The sequence below is a fragment of the Thalassophryne amazonica genome, chromosome 6 (genome assembly GCF_902500255.1).
Source record: "Thalassophryne amazonica chromosome 6, fThaAma1.1, whole genome shotgun sequence".
Classification (NCBI taxonomy): domain Eukaryota; kingdom Metazoa; phylum Chordata; class Actinopteri; order Batrachoidiformes; family Batrachoididae; genus Thalassophryne; species Thalassophryne amazonica.
Genome location: NC_047108.1, coordinates 20430082 through 20453045, shown reverse-complemented (window position 1 = coordinate 20453045; position 22964 = coordinate 20430082). Strand labels below are relative to the sequence as shown.

At 46.8% G+C, this 22964-nt stretch overlaps 1 protein-coding gene across 1 annotated transcript in view; it reads right to left on the bottom strand.

Annotated features, from left to right (window-relative positions):
* Positions 1–22287, bottom strand: part of LOC117511941 (tyrosine-protein phosphatase non-receptor type 7-like) — a 174683-nt gene extending 152396 nt beyond the window's left edge. Inside the window, exon 1 of the mRNA XM_034171878.1 lies at positions 22123–22287. Within this exon, the coding sequence (XP_034027769.1) occupies positions 22123–22257 (135 nt within the window). The 5' untranslated portion in view covers positions 22258–22287. The remainder of the gene's footprint in view (positions 1–22122) is intronic.
* Between the last annotated feature and the right edge of the window lie 677 nt (positions 22288–22964).

Below are 22964 nucleotides of genomic sequence, written 5' to 3'. Positions count from 1 at the left end.
CCGCCAATCTGGATCACCTACAAACTTTAATGAGTTCATCCGTGGCCTAATATGAGGTCTGTCAATAAAGTATAGGTCCTTTTTATTTTTTTCAAAAACTATATGGATTTCATTCATATGTTTTTACGTCAGACATGCTTGAACCCTCGTGCACATGCGTGAGTTTTTCCACGCCTGTCGGTGACGTCATTCACCTGTGAGCACTCCTTGTGGGAGGAATCGTCCAGCCCCTCGTCGGAATTCCTTTGTCTGAGAAGTTGCTGAGAGACTGGCGCTTTGTTTGATCAAAATTTTTTCTAAACCTGTGAGACACATCAAAGTGGACACGGTTCGAAAAATTAAGCTGGTTTTCAGTGAAAATTTTAACGGCTGATGAGAGATTTTGAGGTGATACTGTCGCTTTAAGGACTTCCCACGGAGCGGGACATCGTGCAGCGCTCTCAGGCGCCGTCGTCAGCCTGTTTCAAGCTGAAAACCTCCACATTTCAGGCTCTATTGATCCAGGACGTCGTGAGAGAACAGAGAAGTTTCAGAAGAAGTCGGTTTCAGCATTTTATCCGGATATTCCACTGTTAAAGGAGATTTTTTTAATGAAAGACGTGCGGACGGATTGCAGCGTCGGCTCGCAGCCGCTGCGACGCTCCACCACAGGAAAAACATCTCTGTTGGAAGCCTTAAGGACAAGTTGGAACATGTCCAGCTGTTAAACAATTTCTCATATACTCACTCCACTGAAAGCCATCAAAAGCCGCCTGGATTTTACAAATGGTTATCAACACGGAGGTGTTTTTCCTGTGCCGCCACACCGCGCCGGCTGCGTCCCGATGCGCTGACCCGTCCGCACGTCTTTCATTAAAAAAATCTCCTTTAACAGTGGAATATCCGGATAAAATGCTGAAACCGACTTCTTCTGAAACTTCTCTGTTCTCTCACGACGTCCTGTGACTATGACCGGGACAAGAAAAGCAAACAGTCCATGACTGGGACAAAATAAACACACAGTCCACAACTGGGACAAAATAAACACACAGTCCACGACCGGGACAAAATAAAGAAACAAACAGTTCACGACAGGGACAAAATAAACAAACAGTCCATGACTGGAGAAAAGAAACAAACAGTCCACAACAGGGACAAAATAAACAAACAGTCCATGACCGGGAGAAAATAAACAAACAGTCCACAACAGGGACCAAATAAACAAACAGTCCATGACAGTGACAAAAGAAACAAACGGTCCACAACCAGGACAACAAAACCAAACAATCCATGACTGGGACAAAATAAACAGTGCACGACCAGGACAAAAGAAACAAACTGTCCACAACCAGGACAAGAAAACCAAACAATCCATGACTGGGACAAAATAAACAGTCCACGACCGGGACATAAGAAACAAACAGTCCACCACTGGGACAAGAAAAGCAAACAGTCCATGACTGGGACAAAATAAACACCAGTCCACAACTGGGACAAAATAAACACAGTCCACGACCGGGACAAAATAAAGAAACAAACAGTTCACGACAGGGACAAAATAAACAAACATTCCACGACTGGGACAAGAATAACAAACAGTCCATGACTGGCACAAAAAAACAAACAGTCCACGACCGGGACAAAATAAACAAAGACAAACAGTCCATGACCCAGAGCTCTCAAGTTGAGATACGCTCAAGGAATTATTTTCTACCAAATCTTGTCTTGCAGGTCATTTTTCTCATGCATGACAGCGAGACAACATATTGAGTCTTGCGCAGAGTGCGTGAGCCCTGACAGAACCGTTGAGAGCTCTGATGACCGGGACAAAATAAACAAACAGTCTACGACCGGGACAAAATAAAGTTCTGTGATTCTCACCAGTCAGAGGGGATTGACAGCTGTGATGACATCACTCAGGAGATCTCGAAAAACTGACCTCAGATCAGAACAACTGAAGGATTAACCAACTAACTAATCACTCACTCACTAACTATTTGGTTGGGACTGTAGACAAACTGAAGTAGAGACAAGAAGAAACAACAAGTGAAGAGAAAGAAAAGTGAAGAGCAAAACAGGAACAGACACGTCTTTTGGAGCTTCAGGCGACTTTTCATCATGTATGAATCACCGGAACTCGCTTCAGTCCAAAACAAACCCATTAAACGCTCTCCTAAACACACACACACACATTGCCCAGGTTATATGACAAAAATACTTCATGGACATTTTCAGGACCCATTAACAGTTTAGAAGCTAAACATCATGAAATTTAAGCCGTGAATGCCTTTGCTTCTGCAAAGGTTGCCTTTGTTAGCCTGGCAGTCCTAACGCTGTTTGTTTGCAGTTAGCTTAGTTAGCCTAGCTATGCTGACATTGTTTACTTCTAGTGTCCTTAGTTAGCCTGGCAGTGCTAACACTGTTTGCAGTTAGATTAGTTAGTCTAGCTATACTCACATTGTTTGCTTTTATTTGTTTTATTTATTTATTTTATTATTATTTATTTGAGGGACGGATGGAGCGTGAGATCGATAGATGGATCGCTGCAGCATCTGCAGTGATGTGGTCGCTGTATTGGACCGTCGTGGTGAAGAGAGCTGAGTAGGGGGCAAAGCTCTCGATTTACCGATCGATCTACGTTCCGATCCTCACCTATGGTCATGAGATTTGGCTCATGACCGAAAGAACGAGATTGCGAGTACAAGCGGCCGAGATGAGTTTCCCCTGCAGGGGTGGCTGGGCACTCCCTTAGATAGGGTGAGGAGCTCGGTCACTCGGGAGGAGCTCGGAGTCGAGCCGCTGCTCCTCCACGTCAAAAGGAGTCAGTTGAGGTGGCTCAGGCATCTTTTCCAGATGCCCCCTGGACGCCTCGCTAGAGAGGTGTTCCGGGCACGTCCCATTGGGAGGAGGCCCAGGGAAGACCCAGGACACGCTGGAGGGACTACATCTCTCGGCTGGCTTGGAAATGCCTTTGGGTTGCCCGGAGGAGCTGGGGAGGTGTGTGTGGATCGGGAGGTCTGGGCGGCTTTGCTTGAGCTGCTGCCCCCCCTGACTCCGGATAAAGCGGAAGAAAATGGATGGATGGATGGATGGATGGATGGATTTTTTTTATCCTGGTAGTGCTAACACAGTTTCTTTGCAGATGTTTGCTTCTTGTTGCCTCGTTTAGCCTTGCAGTGCTAACACTGTTTGCAGTTAGTTTAGTTAGCCTAGCAATGCTAATATTGTTATTTATCCTGGTAGTGCTAACACAGTTTCTTTGCAGATGTTTGCTTCTTGTTGCCTCGTTTAGCCTTGCAGTGCTAACACTGTTTGCAGTTAGTTTAGTTAGCCTAGCAATGCTAATTTGTTATTTATCCTGGTAGTGCTAACACAGTTTCTTTGCAGATGTTTGCTTCTTGTTGCTTCGTTTAGCCTTGCAGTGCTAACACTGTTTGCAGTTAGTTTAGTTAGCCTAGCAATGCTAATATTGTTTGCTTCTTGTTGTTTTATTTAGCCTTGCAGTGCTAATGCTGCTTGCTTGCAGTTAGCTTTGCTAGCCTAGTGATTCTAACATTGTTTTGTACTAGTATGCTTAGCTAACCTAGCCTATGTTAGTTTGGGGTTATGCTGTGTTCCAGTAAACTTGGAAAACCCAACACACAAAACGTATTGTTCACTCAAACTAAACCTGAGTAAAGTTGATTTTGGTGGTTTCTCCGGTTTTGTTGTTTACAGAAAAGATGGTGTTGCCTTGACGAACTGGGAAAACAACATGGCCACCTGCAATAACATTTGCGCTTTGTTATCTTTACGAAGAAAAAATGACCATCGAAATATGGTCATCGGGTATTGTGAAGGCTTTGTGTCTGTCCGTCCGTCTGTGTTCAGCACATGACAAGTCCAGTCCCATTACTTTTATGCTATGAATCATGCAAATCTGTTTTTTTTTTTGGGGGGGGGGGGGGGGGGGGGGGGGGGACTGGCAAAACTGAAACTGGCAATAAAACTGATTATTATTACAGGTATTATACCAAAGCATATAGCATTACTTATGCAACCCATCATCTTGGCTTTTATATTTTTAATCAATTTACCTCAAGTTTTTGTTGTGTGGGCCGCTGAAGAGGAGGTACTGGGCCCACCACCACTAGAGGGCGTCCTGCCTGGAGTGCGGGCTCCAGGCACCGGAGGGCGCTGCCGCCTTACAGGAGCAGCCAGCTGTCACCCATCACTGGAGACAGCTGATTCCAATCAACAGGGAGGTATATCAGCAGGACGGCATCTCCACCTCATTTGCCGAGATATCGCCTTATCAAAGAGGTAACAATCTTCGCCCAAACATACGTGTGACTATAGTTGTAATTCTTGTTGATTATTTGTAGGACAGCTGACTACCGGACAACATTGGATAAGTACTCACCTTCCTACACTTCTTGATTGTTGTTGACGAGAGGTGGAGGTGGGACTCTCCACCCTCCGTGTTTGCTGGGTGCAGCCGCATCCACACCTGACTGTTTCTGTTCCTTGCCAGCAGTACCGGATCCGACGAGCGGAGGCAGTGGCCACCTGGGAATTCGGGACTTGGCGGCTCCAGTATTCCCGGGTTCGGTGGCAGAGGAAATCGGGTTGTTCCGGTTCGACTTGGACAGACGTCTCCTATCGTCGAGCCTGCCCACACGACCCGTTGTAATTGAACTCAGTCTCAATATTGTAATCGGTTGTGTTTGTTGTGCCTGTTTCACAACAGTAAAAACAGTGTTATTGACTCCTCCATTGTCCGTTCATTTGCGCCCCCTGTTGTGGGTCCGTGTTCCTACACTTTCACAACAGTTTTAGAGATTTGTCTTCAACTTGAGTTCAAGGAAGATAATTAGAGATTTTTTGTATTTCTTGTATTTGAAATGGCATAAACAAATTAAAATGTGTGAAATACCAAGTGTTCCAATACTTTTGGAGGGCACTGTATCCTAACCTTATGATGAGTGCAAAATGAGTGTGGTATTATTACTGTTTTGTTAAGAATGTTTAATTTTCACTGTTGATGCACTTTGTGTCAAATCATAGTCATATCGTATCATATCATTTCGAGAGAGATATAATATGTGGCTTCAATATTGAGATACGATAATTTGGCCATATGTACAGCCCTACCATCAACTAGCTGAAAAATCTGAATATTAATTTACATCTACATTTGCAGGGGGGTTAAGAGGCTGTAATTAGGGGTTCTAAAAGCTGAAGGTTTTTAGACATGCTAATGCTCCCCAGAAGCATTTACTGAAAATAAAGTGTGAAGGATGCTGAAGATCCATGACATTACATATAAATGTCAGGATGTGAGTTTTTGTTTTGCTTTGTTTTATGTTTTTGTTTGCTCGTTTGTTCAGTTGCTGGAATGTTTATTCTCTTGCTGGGGTTTTTTTTCTGCTTGGGTCTCTCTGTCCCTTTCTCTATTGTCTGACTCTTGGTTCTTGGTGGTGGGCATTTCCCTCTCTCTGGCCATGCCCTTGTTCTGGTGCTTTCCACGCACACCTGTTCCCTATTTTGCAGCAAATCACCTAGCTGTATTTAAGTTCCTCAGTTTGCTCTGCTCCTTGCCAGATGATGTGCATTTTGCCTTCTCTCCAGCACTGTTTTGTGTATTTCCTCAACCCCGACCATGCCTTAACTTGATGTTCCTTGTACTTCTGCTCTTGTTGGACTGCCTTTTTGTGTACTGGGACCCCTTTTGCTGTTTCAGTAAACTATTTGTACACACAGAGATTTTTGTTAGAGTCCTGCATTTTGTCCAGCCATCTCGTCTACTAAGCCTAATATTAAAGATGTTACAGAAGAGGCATATGTTTGTTTGATTTCTTTGTGTAAGTGTTTGTGTCGTCATACTTTTACTTCAGAAAAATGTACCCATGGAGCAATAAAGTAGATTTGATTGATTTAAATGTCATTATTTTATTTTTTAAGTCTGATGCTGGTTCTTGTTTTGAGCATGATAAAGCTTCTTTAAATTATGTCCATAAGTGACTGTGGTGTCTGAATTAAGAAACAACATGTGACTCCATGACTGAACGCTCGTTACCATTGGAGGGGGATCAAAACTTCTGGTGGGCTCATTGTCCCCAGCTAGTTTTGCCACTTACTGTATTTATTTAGTCGTCTCTGCTGTGACCAATCAAAACAAACAAACACCTCAATCTCCATTTCACTGGTTTGTTTTCTTCACTCTCTCGTTTCGTTGTTTGAACACAAGCAGCAAACAGATGTTCTGTTACCATAGTGGTTAAATGGGGACAGTCCTAACCCTAACCCTAACCCATTGAGTTTGAAACCTCTTTTACATGGGCGACCTGGCCAAGAACGGCAGCAGCACACGTCATAGTGGACAGATTAACATCATCACAAGAACATTAATAACAAATAAAATGCAATCATCTTGGTCATTGTAAACTCTTACAATGTACAGGATAAAAACAAATTGGAATTCAGAATAAAGGCACTGCAAAAGAATTCATTTGCGATCTCTTAAATAGAGTGGAAGGCGTTCAGAGACATTAACCCGGACAGTTTCAGTTCGGATTGGAGCACGTTCCCGTCAGATGGAGCAGAGAAACTAAAAGCTTTCTTTCCCATTTCAGTGCAGACATGAGGTACACGGAAAAATAACATGTCATTGGAGCCCAGAGCGTAATGGCTTTCAGATCTCTGAAGTAAATTGGATAAATGGGTCAGAACTGTTGGGAAAGTGTAGTGACACGGACCCACAACAGGGGGCGCAAATGCACGGTCAATAGATGAGCCAAAATATAACAATTTAATGTTGTGAATGTGCACAACGAACATACAGACAATCTCAGAATATCATAACAGTCAATACACAAAGGTGACATGTGGGCAGGCTCGAGGATAGAAGAAGTCTGTTCCAAGAAGAGCCGGAACCACACGATTTCCAGCCGCCCCAGAACCTGGTGAATACTGGAGCCACAAGTCCCGAATTCCCAGGTGATCACCGTCCCGACTGTCGGATCTGGTACTGCTGGCGAAGAACAAAGACAGTCAAGTGTGGGTGTGTGTACACCCAGTAACAACAACGGTGGGAATGCCACCTCCACCTCTCACTCAGAATGCTGAGGTATTTACAGTGATCCCTCAGAGGAAAAGAGTGCCGTCCTGCACTCACTCAGCCTCCACAAGAAGAGGGACCAGTACTCCTGCAAACACTCACAATATACAGCTTATTAGAAACACAAATGGCTGAGGATATTACCTCCAATGAAGTATGATATCTCGGCAACGAGGTGGAGATGACGTCTGGTCTTTATGGAGTGAGATGATGTTGAGTAGATGGGTGACAGCTGTCAAGAGGTAATGAGCGACAGCTGTCACCCCCGGCTGTGTCCATGGCGGCAGCGCCCTCTCGTGCCTGAAGCCCGCACTTCAGGCAGGGCGCCCTCTGGTGGTGGGCCAGCAGTACCTCCTCTTCTGGCGGCCCACACAACAGGACCCCCCCCCTCAACGGGCGCCTCCTGGCGCCCGACCAGGTTTGTCGGGGTGTCGGCGGTAGAAGTCGGCCAGGAGGGCCGGATCCAGGATGAAGCTCCTCTTCACCCAGGAGCGTTCTTCGGGTCCATACCCCTCCCAGTCCACCAAGTACTGGAACCCCCGACTCATCCGACGGACGTCCAGGAGCCGGCGCACCATCCAAGCCGGCCCCCGTCGATGATCCGAGCAGGAGGGGGCGCCGGTCCGGGAGCACAGAGAGGTGAGGTGTGATGAGGTTTGAGACATGACACGTGGAAAACCGGATGGATCCGCAGTGAAGCCGGGAGTTGGAGCTCACTGCGGCAGGACTGAGGACTTTGAGGATCTTGAAGGGGCCAATGTACCTGTCCTGGAGTTTCGGGGAGTCCACCTGGAGGGGGATGTCCTTCGTGGAAAGCCACACCTCCTGCCCGGGCTGGTAAGCAGGGGCCGGGGATCGCCGACGGTCTGCATGGGTCTTCGCCCTCGTCCGGGCCTTCAACAAGGCAGAGCGGGTGGAGCGCCACACCCGACGGCACTTCCGCAGGTGGGCCTGGACCGAGGGCACACCGACCTCTCCCTCCACCACGGGAACAACGGGGGCTGATACCCAAACACACCTCAAATGGGGAGAGGCCGGTGGCCGAAGACACCTGGCTGTTATGCGCATACTCGATCCAGGCCAGATGGTTACTCCAGGCCGTCGGGTGCGCGGATGTGACGCAGCGAAGGGTCTGTTCCAGTTCCTGGTTGACCCGCTGTGCCTGTCCGTTCGTCTGTGGATGGTACCCGGACGAGAGGCTCACGGTGGCCCCCAGTTCCCTGCAGAAGCTCCTCCAGACGTGTGAGGAGAACTGGGGACCACGATCTGAGACGATGTCGGAGGGTATCCCATGCAGACGGACAACGTGGTGGACCAGGAGGTCTGCTGTCTCCTGGGCTGTTGGGAGCTTCGGGAGGGCCACGAAGTGGGCCGCCTTGGAGAAACGGTCCACTATCGTGAAGATGGTGGTGTTGCCCTGGCTGGAGGAGTCCTTGGGCCTTTGTGTGTACTGCCTTGCACCTGGCACAGGTGGTGCAGGCCTGGATATATTCCCGGACGTCTGCCTCCATAGACGCCCACCAGAAGCGCTGCCGGACAACTGCCACGGTCCTTCGCACCCCTGACAGGAGAGCTTGGAACCGTGACAGAAGTCCAAGACTGCAGCTCTGGCCTCTGGTGGGACGTACAGACGGTTCTTCGGACCTGTTCCTGGGTCCGGGCTCCGTGCCAGGGCCTCCCGGACGGTCTTCTCCATGTCCCAGGTGAGGGTGGCCACGATAGTGGACTCAGGCAGGATGGGCTCCGGTGGATCCGACAGTGCAGTTTTGACCTCCTCTTCGTGTACCCGGGACAAGGCATCCGACCTCTGGTTCTTGGTCCCGGGGCGATAGGTGATCCGGAAGTCAAAACGCCCAAAGAACAGTGACCAGCGGGCTTGCCTGGGGTTCAGCCGCTTGGCGGTCCTGATATACTCCAGGTTCCGATGGTCAGTGAAAACCGTGAATGGCACAGACGCTCCCTCCAACAGGTGTCTCCACTCCTCAAGAGCCTCTTTCACCGCAAGGAGTTCTCGATTGCCGACGTCAGAGTTCCGTTCAGCCGGGGTCAACCTGCGTGAAAAGTAGGCACACGGGTGAAGTACCTTATCGGTCTCTCCGCTCTGGGACAGCACGGCTCCTATCCCTGAGTCAGAGGCGTCCACTTCAACCATGAACTGGCGGCTAGGGTCGGGCTGCACCAAAACTGGCGCAGTAGAGAACCGTCGTTTCAACTCCTTGAACGCGGCTTCGCACCGATCCGACCAGGTGAAGAGGACTTTTGGAGAGGTCAGTGCTGTCAGGGGGCTAACTACCTGACTGTAGCCCTTAATGAACCTCCTATAGAAATTAGCGAAGCCGAGGAACTGTTGCAGCTTCCTACGGCTTGTTGGTTGGGGCCAATCTCTCACCGCCGCAACCTTGGCCGGATCAGGGGCGACGGAGTTAGAGGAGATGATAAACCCCAGGAAGGACAAAGACGTGCGGTGAAACTCGCACTTCTCGCCCTTCACAAACAGTCGGTTCTCTAACAACCGCTGCAGGACCTGATGTACATGCTGGACATGGGTCTCAGGATCCGGAGAAAAGATGAGAATATCGTCCAGGATATACGAAGACGAATCGGTGCAGGAAGTCCCGCAAGACGTCGTTAACCAAGGCTTGGAACGTCGCGGGGGCGTTGGTGAGGCCAAACGGCATGACCAGGTACTCAAAGTGACCTAATGGGGTGTTAAATGCCGTCTTCCATTCGTCTCCCTTCCGGATCCGAACCAGGTGATACGCATTTCTAAGATCCAGCTTAGTAAAGATTTTGGCTCCATGCAGGGGGGTGAACACGGAATCTAACAATGGCAACGGGTATCGGTTGCGAACCGTAATCTCATTCAGCCCCCTGTAATCAATACATGGACGAAGTCCGCCATCTTTCTTGCCCACAAAAAAGAAACCTGCCCCCATCGGGGAGGTGGGAGTTCCGGATCAGCCCGGCAGCTAATGAGTCCCGGATGTAGGTCTCCATTGATTCGCGCTCAGGTCATGAGAGGTTGTACAGCCTGCTGGACGGGAACTCAGCGCCTGGAACCAAATCAATGGCACAATCATACGGACGGTGCGGGGGAAGGGTGAGTGCCAGATCCTTACTGAAGACATCAGCAAGATCGTGGTACTCAACCGGCACTGCCGTCAGATTGGGAGGGACTTTGACCTCCTCCTTAGCCTGTGAACCGGGAGGAACCGAGGATCCTAAACACCCCCGATGGCAGGTTTCGCTCCACTGAACCACCACCCCAGACGGCCAATCAATCCGGGGATTGTGCTTCAACATCCATGGGATGCCCAAAATCACGCGGGAGGTAGAAGGAGTTACAAAAAACTCAATCTCCTCCGGTGGTTTCCAGACACCACCAGAGTTACTGGTTGTGTCTTGTGTGTGAGTAAAGGGAGGAGGGTGCCATCTAGTGCCCGCACCTGCAACGGCGAAGGAAGCGCCACCAGAGGGAGCCCTACCTCCCTTGCCCATCTGCTGTCTAGCAGATTCCCTTCTGACCCCGTGTCCACCAGTGCTCGGGCTTGAAGGGTTAAATCCCCGCTCAGGATTGTGACTGGGAGTCATGTGGCAATTTGTGTGTGTCTCACTTGAATGGTTTGACCCCTCCTTAGCCCAGTCTCTAAGGGCGGTTGTTGTCGTTTTGGCCGTTTGGGGCAGTTTCTCTGTGTGTGCTCAGTTGAGCTGCAGAGAAAACACTCTCCACGGATCAGCCTCCCCATTTTGGCCCTGTGCGTTTCCCTAACAACGTCAGCAGGGGGAGCTGTTGCCCCACAAAGCGCTGCGGCTGTGGAGCGTGGGGAGGGCGGCCCCTTTTCGAACCCGGAAGGGAGGGGGCGGCGCGTATCCGGTCACGTCCTTCGCCTCGCTCCCGACGGCGTTCCTCCAACCGATTGTCTAACCATATAACGAGATCGATAAGCCCATCTAAATCCCGCGGTTCCTCCTTAGCTACCAGCTGCTCCTTCAGAACCAACGACAGTCCGTTTATGAAGGCGGCGCGGAGCGCAACGTTATTCCAGCCGGACCTCGCAGCCGCGATGCGGAAGTTGACTGCATAAGCGGCTGCGCTCTCACGTCCCTGTCTCATTGACAGCAGCACGGTTGAAGCGGTCTCTCCTCTATTAGGGTGATCAAACACTGTTCTGAACTCCCCCACAAACCCAGTGTATGCTGATAACAACCGTGAGTTCTGTTCCCAGAGCGCCGTAGCCCAGGCGCGTGCTTTACCCTGAAGCAGAGCAATCACATAAGCTATTTTACTAGCATCTGACGCGTACATGACGGGACGTTGTGCGAAGACGAGCGAACACTGCATAAGAAATCCGCGCACGTCTCCACACAACCTCCGTACGGCTCAGGAGGGCTTATGTATGCTTCAGGGGATGGTGGGAGGGGTTGTTGAACCACCACTGGAACGGCAGGGCACAGGGTCGGCAGGAGGACGAGCTGCAGCAGCGCCCTGAGCGCTCGCCGCCATCTGTGCGGAGAGAACCTCCACCCTGCGGTTCAGGAGGATGTTTTGCTCAGTCATTTGATCCAACCGAGCCGTAAAGGCGGTGAGAATGTGCTGCAGCTCACCAAGCACGTCTCCTGCAGACGCCTGCGCTCCCTGCTCTCCCATTGGTCGTTCAACAGCCGGGTGATGCCCCTCGGAGTCCATGACGCTGGCCGAGATATCCTGTTGGGAAAGTGTAGTGACACGGACCCACAACAGGGGGCGCAAATGCACGGTCAATAGATGAGCCAAAATATAACAATTTAATGTTGTGAATGTGCACAACGAACATACAGACAATCTCAGAATATCATAACAGTCAATACACAAAGGTGACGTGTGGGCAGGCTTGAGGATAGAAGACGTCTGTCCCAAGAAGAGCCGGAACCACACGATTTCCGCCGCCCCAGAACCTGGTGAATACTGGAGCCGCCAAGTCCCGAATTCCCAGGTGATCACCGTCCCCGACTGTCGGATCTGGTACTGCTGGCGAAGAACAAAGACAGTCAAGTGTGGGTGTGTGTACACCCAGTAACAACAACGGTGGGAATGCCACCTCCACCTCTCACTCAGAATGCTGAGGTATTTACAGTGATCCCTCAGAGGAAAAGAGTGCCGTCCTGCACTCACTCAGCCTCCACAAGAAGAGGGACCAGTACTCCTGCAAACACTCACAATATACAGCTTATTAGAAACACAAATGGCTGAGGATATTACCTCCAATGAAGTATGATATCTCGGCAACGAGGTGGAGATGACGTCTGGTCTTTATGGAGTGAGATGATGTTGAGTAGATGGGTGACAGCTGTCAAGAGGTAATGAGCGACAGCTGTCACCCCCGGCTGTGTCCATGGCGGCAGCGCCCTCTCGTGCCTGAAGCCCGCACTTCAGGCAGGGCGCCCTCTGGTGGTGGGCCAGCAGTACCTCCTCTTCTGGCGGCCCACACAACAAGAACCTGTCCACTAAAAGTTTTGTAAACCAAAGTCATCCAGTGTGTATAATGCCTGGCAGTCAAAGAGGGCATGCCCGCTTTGGCAGACAACTCACAGTGGTGGGTGAGGCGGCTACAACCAGTGATGAATCTCAGAGTGCGGTAACACGGCGGGTCATGGACTGTAGACAAATGGATGAAGCTCACCCATACACGACATCACCATAGTCCACTAAGGGCAGGAAGGGAGCAGTTATCAGGAGCTTCTGAACACTTAACAACAAGCATGACTTGTTTCTGTAAAGGAAGCTGAGCTTCACCCTTAATTTGGAGATCAGGTGTTCGGGTGTTTAAAAACAACTTTAAAAGAGAGCTCTGTGTCAATAGTTAATCCCAAATACTTGTAGCTGCTGACTAGCTCAAGAACATTTCCTCTGGCAATTCTGATTGATGGCATGTTCTACAAGGAAACAGATGACTTACAGAAAAAAACATTACTTTGGATTTTTCTGTGTTCAAGACTAGTTGTATTTCTCCAGACGGTTCTGCACCACATCAAAAGTGGACTGCAAAAATTAAAATGCCTGAGTCACTGAGTTTCAGCAGCAATAGATTACATGCCTCACAGCAGGAAGGTCATGGGTTCGCTTCCCACCCTTTCTGTGTGGAGTTTCGATTGTTCTCCCCGCGTCTGCTCTGGTTTCCTCCCACAGTCACAAACATGCTTATTTAGGGTCTGCTCCTTTCTCTGCCCCTGAGCAAGGCAGCATCTCTTCACCTGGATTTGGTCCCCTAGTGGATGGATTGTGTCTAACTGTAAGTAGGATGGTTCGATGCAGAGGACACGGCTGTTGTTATTTAGAAGGTGTGGGATTCATCAGCAGCTGATCCTCCATGATGCGAGTACGACCGCCGTGCACCTCGTTCACAAGACAGATTTTTTTTTTTAAGTTTTCCACTTACTAAGTTTTATTTGTATCACAGAATTTAGAACCTTTTCTACGCAGTTTGACAAAAGAGACAAACTGTTTAGATTTCAAATGCTGACAAGTGTCGCCATTGGAAGAGTTGCTTAACAACAGGAAGTCAGCAGCACACACGCACACACACTCACACATGCACAGAGACACACATACACACACACACACATGCACAGAGACACTCACACACACACACACACACGCACGGAGACACATGCACAGACACACACACATGCACAGAGACACACGCACGCACACACTCACACATGCATGCACACACATGCACAGAGACGCACACATGCACACACATGCACAAACACACACAAATGATTGGTTGAGCTCACAGAGTTGTAAGAAGAAGTTTGCAGTGTCTTTTTGCTTTGTTGTGTGCTGTGGCCGGACGTTCACGTCTCCTCATAGTGAACATGAATGTGATGATAATTTAGATTTTGTTAATGATGTCTTTAAACTGTTCTTCTGTCACGTTGGAATGACTGAACAGCAAACATTATTCATTACTAAAAAACAAGACAAGCTTTGACCTGACCTTTGACATGACCTGGGGTGGCTACTGTACGTCTTATCCCCCGCTGGCCAAATGCCTGAAGGGTGATTATGTTGTGGAGATTTCTGTCTGTCTGTCTCTCTGTCTGTCCATATGTCCTCAAAAGGGTAGAAGCATTCTGAAATCATGCCCTCACATTTTTGGGAGGCATTTCATCCTTGTTACAGGTGGGTCATGTGATGGCATTGTTGGAGTTGGACCTGTTTTCCCAGATTTAAGGTCCCTGATTAACAAATCTAGACTCCGTCAGTTTCATGAATGCCTACATTCTGAAATGTTATCAGAATGTAGGAAGCAGCGTTTGCCAGCGGGGGATCTTCTGCTCTCAGAACGCTCTTCTTTTGGAGGCCATAGTACTTCTCCAAGGATCTAAAAACTTCCATTCGCTGCCTGAGGTAACAGGTTGAGGTACAACTCTCACAGTCAGGTCCTTCAGAAGTTCTGAGACTCTGTACATGTCTCCAGATCCTAAAACATGAAGTGGATGAGGAGCTGCAACTACAGAGAGTCTCCAGTCTGGACAAAGTCTGCGTGACATCTCCTGTTGTCAGGACCTGACTTTTTGCCTTGTTTTATTTTCACATTTTGGTTCGTTTTGTCACGGTTATGTTGTTTTCTCTGTATGGTTACTCTCTTGCTGGGGTTTTGTCTGCTTGGGTTCATCTGTCCCTGTCTCTCTTGTCTGTCTCTCCTGGTTGTTGGTGGTGGGTGTTTCCCTCTCTCTGGCCACACACTCATTCTGGTGTGTTCCATGCACACCTTCTTCCAATCTGCACCTCATCACCTGGGTGTTTATAAGCTCCTCATTTTGCTCTGCTCCTTCGCCAGATTGATGTGCCTTGTGTCTCTTTCCAGCTCAGTATCTTGTATTTATTTCCTTGCCTTGCTTCATTTGCCTCGTCATGTTTTTGACTACCTGCCTGTGTACCTCGACCACACCTAAGCCTGATGATTTTGTCATTGTTGCTCTTTTTGGACTGCCTCTCTGTGTACCGACTCCAGCCCGTGAACAAAGTAAACGTCTTAACTCTGCTGAGCTGTGTGCCTGCGTTTTGCATTTGTGTCCAGCCAACTCTGCCTGTAAACCCTGATACTCGTGGGTTTTCTCCAGAGAGCTGGAAAATAAGGGCCGTATCTGGGCTACGCCACATTGGCAGCATTGAGTTTAGCTACTGAGTTTATCCACAACAAGACAGATTATTACAGGTGTTTGTCATAAAATATTTCAAACAGACACACCAGCAACAAGAGCAATCCAAGATTTGTGACATCCGCCAATCTGGATCACCTACAAACTTTAATGAGTTCATCCGTGGCCTAATATGAGGTCTGTCAATAAAGTATAGGTCCTTTTTATTTTTTTCAAAAACTATATGGATTTCATTCATATGTTTTTACGTCAGACATGCTTGAACCCTCGTGCACATGCGTGAGTTTTTCCACGCCTGTCGGTGACGTCATTCACCTGTGAGCACTCCTTGTGGGAGGAATCGTCCAGCCCCTCGTCGGAATTCCTTTGTCTGAGAAGTTGCTGAGAGACTGGCGCTTTGTTTGATCAAAATTTTTTCTAAACCTGTGAGACACATCAAAGTGGACACGGTTCGAAAAATTAAGCTGGTTTTCAGTGAAAATTTTAACGGCTGATGAGAGATTTTGAGGTGATACTGTCGCTTTAAGGACTTCCCACGGAGCGGGACATCGTGCAGCGCTCTCAGGCGCCGTCGTCAGCCTGTTTCAAGCTGAAAACCTCCACATTTCAGGCTCTATTGATCCAGGACGTCGTGAGAGAACAGAGAAGTTTCAGAAGAAGTCGGTTTCAGCATTTTATCCGGATATTCCACTGTTAAAGGAGATTTTTTTTAATGAAAGACGTGCGGACGGATTGCAGCGTCGGCTCGCAGCCGCTGCGACGCTCCACCACAGGAAAAACATCTCTGTTGGAAGCCTTAAGGACAAGTTGGAACATGTCCAGCTGTTAAACAATTTCTCATATACTCACTCCACTGAAAGCCATCAAAAGCCGCCTGGATTTTACAAATGGTTATCAACACGGAGGTGTTTTTCCTGTGCCGCCACACCGCGCCGGCTGCGTCCCGATGCGCTGACCCGTCCGCACGTCTTTCATTAAAAAAATCTCCTTTAACAGTGGAATATCCGGATAAAATGCTGAAACCGACTTCTTCTGAAACTTCTCTGTTCTCTCACGACGTCCTGTGACTATGACCGGGACAAGAAAAGCAAACAGTCCATGACTGGGACAAAATAAACACACAGTCCACAACTGGGACAAAATAAACACACAGTCCACGACCGGGACAAAATAAAGAAACAAACAGTTCACGACAGGGACAAAATAAACAAACAGTCCATGACTGGGAGAAAAGAAACAAACAGTCCACAACAGGGACAAAATAAACAAACAGTCCATGACCGGGAGAAAATAAACAAACAGTCCACAACAGGGACCAAATAAACAAACAGTCCATGACAGTGACAAAAGAAACAAACGGTCCACAACCAGGACAACAAAACCAAACAATCCATGACTGGGACAAAATAAACAGTGCACGACCAGGACAAAAGAAACAAACTGTCCACAACCAGGACAAGAAAACCAAACAATCCATGACTGGGACAAAATAAACAGTCCACGACCGGGACATAAGAAACAAACAGTCCACCACTGGGACAAGAAAAGCAAACAGTCCATGACTGGGACAAAATAAACACACAGTCCACAACTGGGACAAAATAAACACACAGTCCACGACCGGGACAAAATAAAGAAACAAACAGTTCACGACAGGGACAAAATAAACAAACATTCCACGACTGGGACAAGAATAACAAACAGTCCATGACTGGCACAAAATAAACAAACAGTCCACGACCGGGACAAAATAAACAAAGACAAACAGTCCATGACCCAGAGCTCTCAAGTTGAGATACGCTCAAGGAATTATTTTCTACCAAATCTTGTCTTGCAGGTCATTTTTCTCATGCATGACAGCGAGACAACATATTGAGTCTTGCGCAGAGTGCGTGAGCCCTGACAGAACCGTTGAGAGCTCTGATGACCGGGACAAAATAAACAAACAGTCTACGACCGGGACAAAATAAAGTTCTGTGATTCTCACCAGTCAGAGGGGATTGACAGCTGTGATGACATCACTCAGGAGATCTCGAAAAACTGACCTCAGATCAGAACAACTGAAGGATTAACCAACTAACTAACTCACTCACTCACTAACTATTTGGTTGGGACTGTAGACAAACTGAAGTAGAGACAAGAAGAAACAACAAGTGAAGAGAAAGAAAAAGTGAAGAGCAAAACAGGAACAGACACGTCTTTTGGAGCTTCAGGCGACTTTTCATCATGTATGAATCACCGGAACTCGCTTCAGTCCAAAACAAACCCATTAAACGCTCTCCTAAACACACACACACACACATTGCCCAGGTTATATGACAAAAATACTTCATGGACATTTTCAGGACCCATTAACAGTTTAGAAGCTAAACATCATGAAATTTAAGCCGTGAATGCCCTTTGCTTCTGCAAAGGTTGCCTTTGTTAGCCTGGCAGTCCTAACGCTGTTTGTTTGCAGTTAGCTTAGTTAGCCTAGCTATGCTGACATTGTTTACTTCTAGTGTCCTTAGTTAGCCTGGCAGTGCTAACACTGTTTGCAGTTAGATTAGTTAGTCTAGCTATACTCACATTGTTTGCTTTTATTTGTTTTATTTATTTATTTTATTATTTATTATATTTTATTATTATTTATTTGAGGGACGGATGGAGCGTGAGATCGATAGATGGATCGCTGCAGCATCTGCAGTGATGTGGTCGCTGTATTGGACCGTCGTGGTGAAGAGAGAGCTGAGTAGGGGGCAAAGCTCTCGATTTACCGATCGATCTACGTTCCGATCCTCACCTATGGTCATGAGATTTGGCTCATGACCGAAAGAACGAGATTGCGAGTACAAGCGGCCGAGATGAGTTTCCCCTGCAGGGGTGGCTGGGCACTCCCTTAGAGATAGGGTGAGGAGCTCGGTCACTCGGGAGGAGCTCGGAGTCGAGCCGCTGCTCCTCCACGTCAAAAGGAGTCAGTTGAGGTGGCTCAGGCATCTTTTCCAGATGCCCCCTGGACGCCTCGCTAGAGAGGTGTTCCGGGCACGTCCCATTGGGAGGAGGCCCCAGGGAAGACCCAGGACACGCTGGAGGGACTACATCTCTCGGCTGGCTTGGAAATGCCTTTGGGTTGCCCCGGAGGAGCTGGGGGAGGTGTGTGTGGATCGGGAGGTCTGGGCGGCTTTGCTTGAGCTGCTGCCCCCGCGACCTGACTCCGGATAAAGCGGAAGAAAATGGATGGATGGATGGATGGATGGATGGATGTTTTATTTATCCTGGTAGTGCTAACACAGTTTCTTTGCAGATGTTTGCTTCTTGTTGCCTCGTTTAGCCTTGCAGTGCTAACACTGTTTGCAGTTAGTTTAGTTAGCCTAGCAATGCTAATATTGTTATTTATCCTGGTAGTGCTAACACAGTTTCTTTGCAGATGTTTGCTTCTTGTTGCCTCGTTTAGCCTTGCAGTGCTAACACTGTTTGCAGTTAGTTTAGTTAGCCTAGCAATGCTAATATTGTTATTTATCCTGGTAGTGCTAACACAGTTTCTTTGCAGATGTTTGCTTCTTGTTGCTTCGTTTAGCCTTGCAGTGCTAACACTGTTTGCAGTTAGTTTAGTTAGCCTAGCAATGCTAATATTGTTTGCTTCTTGTTGTTTTATTTAGCCTTGCAGTGCTAATGCTGCTTGCTTGCAGTTAGCTTTGCTAGCCTAGTGATTCTAACATTGTTTTGTACTAGTATGCTTAGCTAACCTAGCCTATGTTAGTTTGGGGTTATGCTGTGTTCCAGTAAACTTGGAAAACCCAACACACAAAACGTATTGTTCACTCAAACTAAACCTGAGTAAAGTTGATTTTGGTGGTTTCTCCGGTTTTGTTGTTTACAGAAAAGATGGTGTTGCCTTGACGAACTGGGAAAACAACATGGCCACCTGCAATAACATTTGCGCTTTGTTATCTTTACGAAGAAAAAATGACCATCGAAATATGGTCATCGGGTATTGTGAAGGCTTTGTGTCTGTCCGTCCGTCTGTGTTCAGCACATGACAAGTCCAGTCCCATTACTTTTATGCTATGAATCATGCAAATCTGTTTTTTTTTTTGGGGGGGGGGGGGGGGAGCATTTTAGAGTGCCTTGATTGGAGAGTGGCGTCAACTCAGAACATGGCGCCATTTTGGTTCCAACTGCGCTGAACTACTGAATGAACCTTTTATGTTTTGAATATTTTTTTAAATCATTTAAGCACATACAGCAACATATCTGGGTACAGGTGCTATCAAAATAAATATAAAAATAGTTAAGCTATCAAATTTACATAAATTTACAATTTATGATGATTTATTTAATTAATTTAAAGCTTGATTTATGCAGCTGCTGCTCTTTAACTCCGTGTCATGCAATGACATGTGTGACAGTTTTAAAGTTCTCTGTCTCTGGATTATGCTTTATTCTGGACTAATCTGACCCTCAACAAGCTTTTCTTTCTACAGTCATCACCTCCAAATACCTGAACATTTTCTTCTTTTACCGACTTCGTGCCAAATGTGCAGACTTTTGTGATCCTATTATAATATGATGGCAGACGAAGAATTAAAAGCAGTTAAGTGTCAAATCACAGCCTTTTGTGTTTTTGGTTTAACAGGTGCACATCAGGCTGCGGGACCGAGTCTGAACACTGTTTGATAAAACTAAACGGTCGGACTTTTAATCACAGAAATGACTCTGGTCCCACTTTCCACAAATCGGTGAGTGTCAGAGCTGAACTTTAATTTGTACCTCTGTTACTGTGCACGTCCAGACTGCTCTGGTTTTTTTTAATGGAAATACATTGCGATCAGACAGGACATTTTATCTGATGTGAGCAAAAAATCCATTATACAAAATCCATTATATACGGTGTTTATTGCCTGGAAAACAATACAAAACTTTAGGACTTTTTTTGTCTGGTGACTGTAAATATCTGGTTTATACGATGATGGTTTAAGTGAGTTTTACTGTACATGGGACTGAATAATAAATTTACCTCTCAAAGCTTTGATGATGATTTCGGCATCCATCCCACACGGCTAACTTTATTTTCCCAAATGTTTCTTCTGTTCGGGTCTGAAGTGAATCTGTACATCTTGAAACCCTTGCTGTGACTAATTGTGCACCCAAATGCACAGCAACCCAGCATTTTCAGCGAATAAATAAATAAAATAGCTGGATTTATATGCAGACACATTAACAGCCAACACTATTTTTGCCCCAAGATGGCACCATGAGTCACGTGACTGATGACTGATTTTTTTTTTTTTTCGACTCGTTGTGTCGAAAAAAGACACTCAGTCAAGAAACAGGCCCCACAGAAAGCAGCTGGACCTGACTCTGTTTCCCCATCCATGTTGAAGAACTGTACAGACCAACTGTCCCCGGTGTTCACAGACATATTCAACACCTCACTGGAGACATGCCAGGCGCCAGCATGCTTCAAGACCTCCACCATCATCCCCATCCCCAAATAACAAAGAACTTCAGGACGTAATGACTACAGACCTGTCGCCAAGACCTCTGTGGTGATGAAGACCTTTGAGCGCCTTGTCCTCACACACCTCAAGGCCATCTGTGACCCACGCTTGGATCCCCTGTAGTTCGCCTACAGAGCCAACAGGTCGGTAGATGACGCTGTCAACGCGGCTCTCTACCTCATCCTCCAGCATCTGGACTCCCCAGGAACTTACACCAGGATTGTTTGTGGACTTCACCTCTGCTTTAGATAGATAGATAGATAGATAGATAGATAGATAGATAGATAGATAGATAGATAGATAGATAGATAGATAGATAGATAGATAGATAGATAGATAGATAGATAGATAGATAGATAGATAGATAGATAGATAGATAGATAGATAGATAGATAGATAGATAGATAGATAGATAGATAGATAGATAGATAGACAGACAGACAGACAGACAGACAGACAGACAGACAGACAGACAGACAGACAGACAGACAGACAGATAGATAGATAGATAGATAGATAGATAGATAGATAGATAGATAGATAGATAGATAGCTTTATTAATCCCAAAGGGAAATTCATCCCGTCCCTGCTGCAGGACAAGCTCTCTCAGGTTGGCCTGTCCGACTCCACCTGCAGGTGGATCACTGACACGCTGTCCAACAGGAGGCAGCATGTGAAGCTGGGAGGACATGGCTCCAACCCACGGTCCATCAGTACCAGATCCCCTAAGGCTGCGTTCTTTCCACTCTACTCTTCTCCCTGTACACCAACAGCTGCACCTCTAGTCACGTCTGTAAAGCTACTGAAGTTCACGTACAATGCAACCCTCATTGGACTCATCTCTGATGGGGATGAGTCGGCCTACAGATGGGAGATCAACCACCTGTACCGGACCTGTACATCTCCAGGGCCCTGAGGTTTGTGAAGATAGTGGCCGATCCCTCTCACCCAGGACACACACTTTTTGTGACCCTCCTCTATGGCAGAGGGCTGAGGTCCATCAGGACCAAAACCTCAAGACACAAAAACAGCTTCTTTTCATCCACAGCTAGCTATATAAATAATGCCAGAGACCTGATTCTGATTTCTTTTTACACTTTAGGTGAGAAATAATAGAATGTTTTACATAGTTAAATCAACTCAGTCATAGTGATTAATCAAGTTCATTTCTGCTCAGAGTTGACTGAACAGTAACAGCAGAGTTAAATTATCTCTGCAGCGTTTGCTGTTTTAATTATTTAATTAACTATATTATTTAACACTGTGCAACAATAATTCTGATGGAAAAAATACTGCCAGAGGACCACCAAATAAATTCTTATTTATGGTTACCATAACAACAGTGAGCACATGTGTATGCTGCTGAGATGATGATGTGGGCCGAGCGATCGGTTCAGTGCCGCACAGTTTTCTTACCTGGACTCTCCTGCTGCCACCTTCTTCCCGGCTCCTCGTCTTCTCTCTCGTCTTTTTCGCTGTTGATTTGTGTCGTTTTGTTTTGACTTCTACCTTCTCCACCACTTCCTCTTGTGCACCCACCCACTCATTCATTACCACACTTCATCTTCCCCTCAGCCAAGGTTAGCGCTCCCTGCAGACACTCTGTGTGTGTGTGTGCACAAATTCACTTTTGTTTTTGCTCTCTAGCTGCCAGATGAACCGTCATCACCTTCACACATAACACAATATCTTAACAACTGCATTTTTACTATTTTTGTGACTTTATATACATTGTAGCTATATATATATATATATACACACTAGCATGTTGTCCGTGGGGATCCATGGCCTCTAGATTGGGTCATGTTTATGAAAGCTGACATTTTTGTGGTAAATTAAGCAAAGCTTCTATAACGAGTTGGAATGGTGTGTGAGTCCACAATGTTATTTAGAACCTTAGACCTCAACAATTTTTAGAAGAACTCAAACCTTTTATTTCCTGTTAATTATGTATTTTTAAAATTTAATTTACTGTCCTAATGTATTTTTGTTATCATATACACTTTTATTATTATGATTACTTCTGTTTTGACATTTGATTGTTAAATGGACCACAATGGAGACAAGTGTTTTCACTTTTTGTGTCATGCATGTATTTTTTACGTATTTACAATTATATTATGTATTTACATTGAACTTAAAATCACTCACCACACCAATGCTTTTATAAAGATGACTTAGCGATCCCTGCTGGAATGGAGTGAGACCAAAAAGTAGTAAGCAACGCACGTGTGCACACACACACAGCTGCTGTAAGC